At 35.5% G+C, this 12,300-nt stretch overlaps 1 protein-coding gene across 1 annotated transcript; it reads left to right on the forward strand.

Moving 5' to 3' along the window:
* Positions 1 to 3,750: 3,750 nt before the first annotated feature.
* On the forward strand, positions 3,751 to 4,641 carry LOC100481890 (olfactory receptor 14A16). The gene has a single exon (XM_011217031.2). The coding sequence runs from the start codon at positions 3,751 to 3,753 to the stop codon at positions 4,639 to 4,641; it is 891 nt and encodes a 296-aa protein (XP_011215333.2).
* Positions 4,642 to 12,300: the final 7,659 nt, after the last annotated feature.

Below are 12,300 nucleotides of genomic sequence, written 5' to 3' on the forward strand. Positions count from 1 at the left end.
GAGAGTGTTATGTAAATTTGAGAAGAATGTGCATTCTGTTGCTATTGTAGTGTTCTAGAAATGCAAATTACATCCAATTGATAGATGGTACAGTTCAGTTCATCTGTTCTTACTGATGTTTTTCATTCTGAATCTCTCAATTATTATTTGACTGATGTTCAGTATCCAACTGTAATAGTTGATTTTTCAACTCGTTTGCATTTTGATAGAAACTGAGAGATTGTTCCACACACATATATATGCACTGTTAGGCAAATACACATGAAGTATCATTATGCCTTCACAAATCATTGACCCATTTATCATAAGGTAATGTTCCTCTTTATCCCAGCTAACTTTCCTTCTCTAAAATATGTTTTTTCTGACATTATTATAGCTACTCAAGATTCCAGTGTATTAGTGTTAGCATGGTGTATCTTTTTCCATCTCCTTAATTTTATTCTATTTTTTTATTTTGTATTTATAGTGTGTTTTGTTTTTAATTTACTCTAACATTATTTTGGGGGGGATTCAAGCATATTTGTTTTTATTTGAAGTATGCTTGAGATAAGATATTATAGTAATTTCAAATATACGGCATAGTGATCCAGTAATTGTATACATTGCAACAGACTCACAATTGTCAGTGTAGTTTCCACCTGTCAGCTCAACATACAAAGTTGTTAAAGCATAATTGAGTATATAACCTGTGCTATATTTTTCATCCTTGTGTTCTATTTATTTTGTAATTGGGAGTTTGTTCCTTTTGCTTTCCCTTCCCCATTTTACCCACCACACAATTTCCTCTCCTCTGGCAACAGTAAGATGTGCATATGAGATGTGCCACCTGGCCCATGTGCATTCTTCATGATGGAGTCTTTGAAGTGGTTAATTGGATCCATCTTTTTCTGATACATCCGAAGCCTTTATAATTCTGTTTTTAGTCTTTCCCCATGGCTCAGTTGCGGAAATCACCTCCCTATTCTGAATGGGGTAAAAGTGAGTCTCTTTGGCAGTTTCCCACATAGCCCTGCTTAGTCACATGTTCTTACTTCCAAGATCTCCCTTGACACTGATCTATGATGTTGATGAGGGAACAGAAGGCAAGCTGAAGACAAAGCAGAAGGTGACACCCTGCAGCAGCCCCCCCCCCGCCCATGTATGCAACATTCCTTGGCACTCCTGGCTGCCCTAAAACTAAGGAAAGGACCTGCAGCTCATTGATAAGGACACAGTGATAGTGTAAACAACCTTGGCTTGACAATAGTGGGGCCTCCAATATCCTGTGAGTCTTCTTTGACATATGAAAGTAAATGCAGCTCATTGATAAGGACACAGTGATAGCTTGGATAGCCTTGGCTTGATGGTGGTGGGGCCCCCAGTGTCCTGTGAGTCTTTTTTTACATATGAAAGTGCTTTCTCAACCTCCCTTTTTCCTCACCTCCCCCAGCCCCATGGTATATAAACAGCCACCTCTCACAACCTGGGGCAGCAGCTCTTTTTGCCCAAGGGTCCTGTCCCCATGATTGAATAAACCACCAATTTTGCACCAAAGATGCCTCAAGAATTCTTTCTTGGTCCTCGGCTCGGGACTCCACCCCACTGAACCTCACCTATATTTCCCAACCTCATCAATGTCATGGGGAATCAGTGACATGGATAAAGTGAAATTGCTCCCTTTCCCGTCTTCAATGCATTCAATCTTGCATATTTTGCTCTAATGGTGTGCTTGAACATCTCCACTGGATTCCTGTGATCTAACAAAGGCACTCTTGTCTACAGTTAATTGTCAAATTTGGTGTTCTTTGGGGGTAAAATGATATAAAACTCATACACCATGATTTGTTAAAATTAATCAAATTACAGAAGAGTTAAAAATAAATTGTGTATAGTAGCCAAGAGGTAAGTGGGAAGAATGCCATTTTACTTACTTACCACTGTACATATATTGGCTAATTTTTATTTGAGAAAAATTTTGACTTCTATGAAGAATCATGAGTTTAGTTATGCAATTAATCATTTAAAAATTGTAATGGTATTGTATGTGCTCTTGGAAAATATAAGTTAAAATAAGTAGATAGAAACATAGTAAGATCTCACTTATATTGATGTATGTGCTTTTTGCATTTGTATATTGCAAATACACAGGAAAACTCAAAAATAAATACATGGGAAAATGCAAAAAAATGAAAAAAAATTCATTTTTCACCCCAAGAAAGAAAACAGGGGTGGAGATGAAAGAAAATGTAAGTTTCTACGTTATCTTACATCATAAATATTCTATATGGAATAGGAATGCTATCTTGCTTATGAAAAATATTTTAATAATTAAAAATAAGTATCAAAGTAAAAAGACACAGCCAATCATTTGTGTTCAGTCATGGGTTTATAAATTAAAATTAATCCATTACCTAACAATGTAAAATTTTACAAAAATCTATTAAAATATTCTTGTCATTAATTAGAAGGTCTCATGGCAGTTAACCCTACTCGGTGAAAAAAGAAAAAAAAAACCTCAACTAGATCTAATTCTTTGCACTTTGGACTTCATGACCTCTGTGATGACAGCATGAGACAGCATCAGAACTCATGGTTAATGCAGTTAATTAGCTCTCATTCTAATTAGTCAGTTGTAAACATGGAAAAAATGCAAGACCCATATAAGTACCATTTGAACCTGTGTTTGCCCATGGAGAGAAGACCACCTTTCAACAACACCCTGGAAACCAAAGCAATAGCAATGTTTAAACAGGAATTTTTATCCTGTTGGTCAATAGATCCAGCTTTTCAAATTTTCTTCTTGTGTGAGAAAGTGCCCTTTATTAAGCTCATTTTTATCTTAAAGTTTCATGGTATTTAAACAATTGACTCCTATAATCAGGGAGACTTGATTCTTATTAGGTAAGGGAATTTCTTCCAAACCTCTATGCATCTACAGTAAGTTTCCCAGTGTCATTCCAGCTCTTGTGGCATGTCTAAGTGAGAAAATTTATTTCACCTGCTTATATTCCCTTTTCCTGCAAGAAAATAAGATGGCACTGTATTTTAATTTTATTAGTTACATAGGAGGCATGTGTCCTTATTGAAGAAAAATACATAAATTATAATAAGTAATACATAGACAAGTCTATGATTTTATTGAGTTTTAAAATAAACCTCACATAGCATCTTCTTTAAACCTTTGTATAAATATTAGTGATTTTATTGTAACCTTGATTACATGCAAGATGTATATTAGTATCTTAGTATCTTAGGCTTTATCATTGTCACAGAAAAAAATTCAAAGATAGTTTTTCACTCTACCCATCTTTCCCCTCCCCATTTACCTATGCTATAATATGATAAAGAGAATTAAAGGGAGAAATAATCTCCCAGTTACCTGTACTGAGTCTTCAAATACACCATGATCACAGTTCATATTGAACTAAAACAGTTTTCCAAGAATGAGTAAACAAATTATTTTATTCCCAACTTCCTGCTACTTATTAACCTATCCCAGCGAAGTCAAAAAAATCCCTCATTTACGGATATGTGAGGTAATATTGGTCTATTTCATGTATAAATTTTAGGCTAGTACATGAAAAAATTATTCTGATCTGTTTTAATGACTATCTTAATATAATTGCTTTCTACATACATTGAAGAAATTATAGTTTGCAAGACATGCTCTACCCCAGGAATAACTTCACAATCAGTGAATAACAGAACCAACACAAAGAGACAGATTATGAAGATTGAAGAAATATTCTATGTTTCAAAAAAAAAATCATCATGCCTGAAAAATTAGCAAATGTGACCCTAATAATAGGATTCTTGCTTATGCAATTCCCTGATGACCAGATGCTACAGAGACTTTATGCTGCCTTCTTCTCCCTGGTTTACCTGGTGGCACTGGTGGGAAACCTCCTCATTATCACCCTCACCACCATTGACCAGCATCTCCGATACCCCATGTACTTCTTCCTCAAAAATTTGTCTGTGATTGATATCTGTTACATTTCTGTCACTGTCCCCAAATCCATCATGAACTATCTGACCAACAGCCATTCCATCTCCTTCGTGGGATGTGTCTCACAGGTTTTCTCTGTTGTTTTCTTTGCTGGCACAGAGTTTACCCTCCTCCTGGTGATGTCCTATGACCGCTATGTTGCTATCTGCTGTCCTCTGCACTATGAGGCCATTGTGAATAGAGGTACCTGTGTACAGGTGGTGACAGCATCATGGTTCAGTGGGTGTGTGTATGGATCCATTCATGTTGCAGGCACATTTTCTGTCCATTTCTGTGGTTCCAACATAGTGCATCAGTTTTTCTGTGACATTCCATCATTGTTCATACTTGCTTGTTCTGGGGAGCAAATTCTAGAATATGTGTTTATTATTGTTAGCTGTTTTTATGCTTTTGTATGTTTTATTTTCATGGTTGCTTCCTATGTTTATATTGTGTCCACTGTCCTAAGAATTCTTTCTTCACAAGGCAGGTTTAAAACCTTCTCCACCTGCATGCCACATCTAACTGTGGTAACCATGTTCCTCTCTTCTGCATTTATTACATATTTAGGTTTAAACTCAAAATCTCCATCATCATTGAACCTTTTTATGCCTGTGTTATACTCTCTGTTACCTCCCAGCCTGAATCCTGTCATTTACAGCCTGAGAAACTGAAGACATGAAGGTGGCCCTTGGAAAAATTTTTGGTGAAAAGTGACTCCAAATGTATAAATATTCATAATATCAATGAATCTGATATCTACTAATGTGTATCACATTTTTGGTTTATACAAGTAATTTGATAATCACAAATAATATACTTTCAAATACAAATACACAGAATTTGAAATTACTTGGCTTATAAAATTTGTTGTAAATTTAACAGATACACATTTTATTATTTGTGCTGTTCCATAGGTTGTACATTTATATGGCTGTTGGGTCTGAAAGTCACTGGAGTATCTTGGATATTCAAATGCTATCCACTCACTCATCCATCCTATTCCTGGGATAATCCCTTCTTCATGGTACCAGACACATAGTGGTGAGGGGATCACCCATATACTGAGTATGAAGATTCCATTGAAATAGGTTTCCTGATGGCAGAACTTAACACAGAGAAGACCAGCGGCTCTGGATCGACAAAATCTTTGTTGATGTCTTTTGATCAGGTTCTATTTAAGACAAAAATGCTTTGCTAATCTATGAAGCTTTCACTTGATCTGTATATCAGACAAAAAAATCTGAGTTGGTTATTCATCCCCTCACTTGCTTAGAGCTCAGAAACAAGTATATGCCCTAAAAAACAGTGAAGAGAGAATAGGCATTGTGTGTGCTGAAGAATTGTCAGCAAGTGTGCTCAAAATCAATTGTAATTTTCCTAGCCTCATATTTGTCACATTGTAGTGGTGACGTGTTTGTTTTTAATATGATGTTAAACACTGTTAAAAGCACCATTTATAAAGTTCATCCACAGAAAAAGATTGATTATACAACTTAGTAATAATTATTTCAACCTGTATTGTGTATCAGAATCAGATATACTTTTTATAAATTAATCTTCCCCTTTATATAAAGATTAAATGTATCAAAATTATGGGTATAAAGGTTTTTAATAAGGAAGAGAAGAGAGAGTATACACATTCCATGGTTTCATTATTAGTCCTGTGTATACAAGAATACAAATGACAGTCAGTCTAGAAGGACCATCGAAGCCATAGAATATATAAATGAGAAGCTGTGACAAATTTTCTGTAAAGGGATGGTATAGAATATATCTGTGGACAGTCTAGGCAAAAATTAGGAGATATATACATGGAATTAACCAAACCAATTCAAAGGTGATTGCTTCAAATTAGGAACTACATGAGTGAGTTATAATATGAATAGATGGTGATTTGGATAGAATTCCAAATATTAAGTGATAATGTTGGGACAGAAATAATCTAATTCTAAAATAAAGTGTTAATATATGTATGATCGTGCTCTTTAAAAAGTAAATTCAAACTTATGTATAAATAATTGTATAAAAATTAAACAAGACCACATTCTTAAATAAAATAGCATGCATCAAATGAAATAAATACAATTGCATACAGAACTTATTAATGAAAAAGAAAAAGCATAAATATACAAAGAATAGCAAAGAGAGCTTGATTCATTAGGAGAAGGAAGGGATAAAGAAGGGGGGGTAATCAGAAGGGGAAATGAAGCATGAGAGACTGTGGACTCTGAGAAAAAAACTGAGGGCTTCAGAGGGGATGGGGGTGGGGGAATGGGATAGGCTGGTGATGGATGGTGGGGAGGGCATGTATTCCATGGTGCACTGGGTGTTATACGCTACTAATGAATCATCAAACTTTACATCAAAAACCAGGGATGTACTTTATGGTGACTAACATAATATAATAAAAAAATATTTTAAAAAAAGAAAAAATCAACCTCATTAGGTGTCTGAAATATACCAATTCAGATTGAATACAACTGAACAGAATTCCTTTAACTATTTTTTACTGGTATATTTGGTCTATTTTTTTAAAGATAGATTTATTTTTGCACTTATTGTGGTAATAGTTCTTTCTTTCCTCTTTCACAGGAAAGAATGATTTTTATGGTAGGCTGGGCCTTATATCATAAGGTTGATCATTTTTTGTATGAAAATGTTATTATAAACTGAGAGCTTTATAATTTCCTTTTTCTACTGTGAAAGCATCTTGCAGTATGGGTGCACACAACTTGGTACTTTATTTACTTTGTCAAATTATGGTGCTGTTTAGATTTTTTTTGGTGTGAATATTCATGTACTAATTTGTTTAAAATATACAATGACTTGGGGCACCTGGGTGGCACAGCGGTTAAGCGTCTGCCTTCGGCTCAGGGCGTGATCCCAGCGTTATGGGATCGAGCCCCACATCAGGCTCCTCTGCTATGAGCCTGCTTCTTCCTCTCCCACTCCCCCTGCTTGTGTTCCCTCTCTCGCTGGCTGTCTCTATCTCTGTCAAATAAATAAAAATCTTTAAAAAATATATATATATACAATGACACACAGGATTTCCTCATTCTCTGCTAAAATGTAATTATACTGGATTTTTAATGATTTACGGAGACGTAACTATAAATAACATTGTATAATTTTAAGGTGTGCAACATTTGGTTTCAAACTTATATTGTGATAAATCCACTAACACAGATTTAGGTACCACCTTCATCACATCACATAGTTACTATTTTGTTTTGTCATAGTAGGAATATAAAAGAACTACTTCCTTAATTTTCAAGTTAAAAATACAGTACTGTTAATTTTACTCAAAATATGGTGCATTAGATCAAAAGAGATAGAAAGTGTTAGGGAGGTTGCAGAAAAAAGAGAAATTTTGTACAATGTTGGGATAATTAGTATAGTTTTAATAAAAATTTGGAAATCTATCAAAAATAAAATATGAGACTATTCTATGATCTGAAAATAACTATATTTCTTTTATAAAATAGATACATAAAATGTACTGAATTTGGGGCACCTGGGTGGCTCAGTCATTAAGTGTCTGCCTTCAGCTCAGGTCATGATTCCAGGGTCCTGGGATCAAGCCCAACATCAGGCTCCCTGTTCATCAGGGAGCCTGCTTCTCTCTCTCCCACTCCCACTCCCACTTCTTGTGTTCCCTCTCTATCTCTGTATTTGTCAAGTAAATAAATAAAATCTTTTAAAAAAAATTGAATTTGTTTTATTATGTTCAGTTAGCCAACATATAGTATATCATTAGTTTCTGATGAAAGTGTTCAGTGATTCATTAATTGCATATATCTCTAAGTGCTCATCACAATACGTGCCCTCTTTAATACCCATCATCCAGTTACCCTATCCCCCTAACCCCTCATTTCTGTAACTCTCAGTTAATTTCCCGGAGTCTCGAGTCTCTGATAGTTTATCATCCTCTCTTCAATCTTCCCATTCTGTTTTCCCTCCCTTTCCACATGGTCCTCCATACTGTTTCTTATGCTCCATATACAAGTGAAACCAAATGATAATTGTCTTTTCTGCTTGACTTATTTCACTTAGCATAATCCCCTTCAGTTCCATCCATGTTGATGTAAATGAAGGTTAATCACTCTTTCTGATGGCTGAATAAAATCCCATTCTGTATATGAATGCCATATTCTTTATCTGTTCATCTCTTTCAGGACATTTTTGCTCCATCCACAGTATGTTTATTGTGGACATTGTTCTATGAACCTGGAGTGCATCTGCCCCTTCTTTTTACTACATCAGTATCTTTGGGTTACATACATAGTGGTGAAGTTACGGGTCATAGGGTAGCTCCATTTTTAATGTCTTCAGGAACATCCATACTATTTTGCAGAGTGACTATACCAGCTTGCATTCCCACCGGCAATGTAAGAGGGTTCCCCTTTCTCCATATCCTTGCCAACATTTACCATTTCCTGACTTGTAATTTTTGCCATTCTAACTGGTGTGATGTGGTATCTCATTGTGGTTTGATTTATATTTCCCTGATGGCTTGTGACATTGAACATTTTATCATGTGCCTGTTAGCCATTTGTATGTCTTCTTTGGAGAAGTGCCTGTACATGTCTTCTGCCCATTTCTTGACTGGATTATTTGTTTTTTGGGTGTTGAGTTTGAGAAGTTCTTTATAGATCTTAGATACCTTCCCTTTCTCCGAAATGTCATTTGCAAATACCTTCTCCTAATCTGTGGGTTGCCTCCTACTTTTGTTGATTATTTCCTTTGCTGTGCAGAAGCTTTTCATCTTGATGAAGTCCCAAAAGTTCATTTTTGCTTTCATTTCCAATGCTGCCAGAGATGTGTCTTGAAAGAAGTTGCTGTGACCAATGTCGAAGGATTCCTGTCTCACCTTGAGATCTTTCATCCATTTAGAGTTTATCTTTGTGTATGGTGTTAGAGAATGGTCCAGTTCCATTCTTCTGAATGTGGCTGTCCAATTTTCCGAGCACCATTTATTGAAGAGACTGTCTTTCTTTCCACTGGATATTCTTTCAAGCTTTGTCAAATATTAGTTGACCACAGATTTTAGGACCTATTTCTGGAGTCTCTGTTCTGTTCCCTTGGTCTGTGTGTTGATTTTTTGTGCCAATACCATGCTCTCTTGATGATCACGGTTTTGTAATATAGCTGGAAGTAAGGCATTGTGATGCCCCCAGCTTTCGTTTTCTTTTTCAATATTTCCCTGGTGATTTGGGGCCTTTTCTGATTCCATACATATTTTAGGATTGTTTGTTCCAGCTCCTTGAAAAATGCCAATGGTATTTTGATAGGGATTGCATTGAAGGTGTAGATTGCTTTGGGCAGCATAGACAGTTTCACAATATTTATTCTTCCAATCCATGAGCGTGGAATGTTTTTCCATCTCTTTGTGTTTTCCTCAATTTCTTTCATAAGTGTTTTGTTGTTTCTAGGTCCTTTATCTTTTTCGTTAGGTTTATTCCTAGGTATCTTATGGTATTGGGTGGTATTTTAAATGGATTCAATTCCTTAATTTCCCTTTCTTCAGTTCCATTGTTATTGTACTGAAATGCAACTGATTTCTTTGTATTTATTTTTTGTCCTGCCACTTTGGTGAATTTCTGTATGTGTTCTAATAACTTGGGGGTGGAGCCTTTTGGGTTTTCCACATAAAATATCATGTCATCTGTGAATACAAAGAGTTTGACTTCTTCTTTGCCAACTTGAATGCCTTTTATTTTTTGTTGTTATTGCTGATTGTTGAGGATAGGACTTCTGGTACTATGTTGAAAAATAATGATGAGAGTGGACATCTCTGTCGTGCTCCTGACTTTAAGGGACATTTTCTCAATTTTTTCCCCATTGAGAATCATAATTGTTGTGGGCTTTCATACATGGGTTTATTTTATTTAGGTATGTTCCCTCTATCCCTATACATTGAATAATTTTAATCAGGAAAGGAGTAGTATTTAGCCAAATGCTTTTTCTGCAACAATTGAAAGGATTATATGGTTCTTGTATTTTCTTCTATTAATGTGTTCTATCATGTTGATTGATTTGCAAATGTCAAACCACACTTGCATCCAAGGAATAAATCCCACCTTGTCGTGATGGATAATCCTTTTAATGTGCTGTTGGATCCTATTTGCTAGGATATTCTTGAGTATCTTTGCATCCATGTTTATGGGGGTATTGGTCCATAATGCTCCTTTTGATTTTTTTTTTTTTTGATCAAGGTAATGCTAGTCTCATAGAATGAGTTTGGAAGTTTTCCTTCTATTTTTTGAAATAGTTTCAGGAGATTAGGTATTATGTATTCTTTACATTTTGGTAGAATTCCCATGGGAAGCCATCTGGCCCTGGACTCTTGTCTTTTGGGAGGTTTTTGTTTTGTTTTGTTGTTTTTCTATTACTTCAATTTCATTACTGGTTATTGGTCTATTCAGATTGTCTATTTCTTCCTATTTCAGACTTGGTAGTTCATAAGTTTCCAGGAAGGCATCCGTTTCTTCCAGGTTGCTTAATTTGTTTGCATATAGTTGCTGGTAATACTTTTTAATAATTGTTTCTATTTCTTTGGTGTTAGTCGTGATCTCTCTCCTTCACTTACGATTTTATTAATTTGGGTGCTTTCTCTTTTCTTTTGAACAAGTCTGGCCAGAGGTTTATCTATCTTATTAATTCTTTCAACGTACCAGCTTCTAGTTTTATTGATTGATTCTACTACTTCTGATTTCTATTTCATTGATCTCGTCTCTAATCTTTATCATTTCTCTTCTCCTGCTTCTTTTACATTTTATTTGTTGTTCTTTCTCCAGTTCCTTTAGGTGTAAGGTTAGTTTGTGCATTTGGGATTTTTCTATTTTCTGCCAGGCTTGGATGGCTATGTATTTCACCCTTCGGACTGCCTTTGCAGTATCCCATAGGTTTTGGATGGATGCTTTTCATTCTCATTAATTTCCATGAATTGGTTAAGTTCTCCCTTAATTTCCTGATTAACCTAGTCATTATTTAGCAGGATGCTCTTTAACTTCCACGTGTTTGAATTCCTTTCACATTTTTTCTTATGATTGAGTTCCAGTTTCAAAGCATTATGGTCTGAGAATATGCAGGGAATAATCTCAATATTTTGGTATCGATTGAGACCTGATTTGTGACCTAGTATGTGTTCTATTCTGGAGAAAGTTCTGTGTACATTTGTGAAGAATGAGGATCTGTTGTTTTAGGGTGAAATGTTCTGTATATTTCTATGAAATCCATCTGGGTCACTGTGTCCTTCAAAGCTCTTGTTTCTTGGTTTATTTTCTGCTTAGATGATCTGTCCTTTGCTGAGAGTGTAGTGTTAAGGTCTCCTCCTATTAATGTATTATTATCACTATGATTCTTTAATTTGGTTAACAGCTGGCATGTGTAGTTGGTTGCTCCCATGATGAGGGCATAGATATTTACAACTGTTAGATTTTCTTGTTGGATAGACAAGTATGATACACTGTCTCTCTGCATCTCTTACTACAGTCCTTAGATTATAATCTAATTTGTCTGGTAAGAGAATTGCTACCCCAGCTTTCTTTTGAGGTCCATTCACATGATAAATGGTTCCCATGGTCCTTTCCCTTTTCTTTTGCATAAGTATGTCCATCATTTATCAATCTTATTAATTCTTTCACAGGAACAGCTTCTAGTTTCTGGTTTCTATTTGATTGATTTCTGCTCTAATCTTTATTATTTCTCTTCTTCCACTTGGTTGTAGGTCTTATTTGCTGTTCTTCCTACTCATCCTGTAGATGCAAGGTTAGCTTGTGCTTTTGAGATTTTTCTAAATTTTAAAAATATTTTATTTATTTATTTATTTATTTATTTATTTATTTATTTGACAGAGAGACAGGCAGCGAGAGAGGGAACACAAGCAGGAGGAGTGGGAGAGGAAGAGCAGAGAGCCCAGTGCAGGGCTCGATCCCAGGACCCTGAGATCATGCCCTGAGCCAAAGGCAGATGCTTAACTACTGAGGCCCCCTGATGCCCCAAGGCTTTTTCTAATTTTTTGAGATATGCTGGGATGGCTATGTATTTCCCTTTCAGGACCACCTTTGCAGTATTCCATAGGTTTCAGACCAATGCGGGTTTTGTTGTTGTTGTTTTTTAAATTTTATTTTTGTTTTGTTTTTGTTTCTGTTTTTCATTCTCATTAGGTTCAATGAATTGTTTAAGTTCTTTAATTTCTTAGTAGGCCCAATCATTCTTTACCAGGATATTCTTTAACTTCCAAGTGTTTGAGTTACTTCCAAATTTCTTCTTGTGGTTGAGTTCCAGTTTCAGAACATTGTGCTCTAAAATATGCAGGGGGAAATCTG

This window comes from Ailuropoda melanoleuca, unplaced genomic scaffold, assembly GCF_002007445.2.
Source record: "Ailuropoda melanoleuca isolate Jingjing unplaced genomic scaffold, ASM200744v2 unplaced-scaffold2864, whole genome shotgun sequence".
Taxonomy (NCBI): domain Eukaryota; kingdom Metazoa; phylum Chordata; class Mammalia; order Carnivora; family Ursidae; genus Ailuropoda; species Ailuropoda melanoleuca.

What these genes read in the sequence shown, in the direction of transcription:
- LOC100481890 (XM_011217031.2), top strand. Translation starts at nt 3,751, where the DNA reads ATGCCTGAAAAATTAGCAAATGTGACCCTAATAATAGGATTCTTGCTT.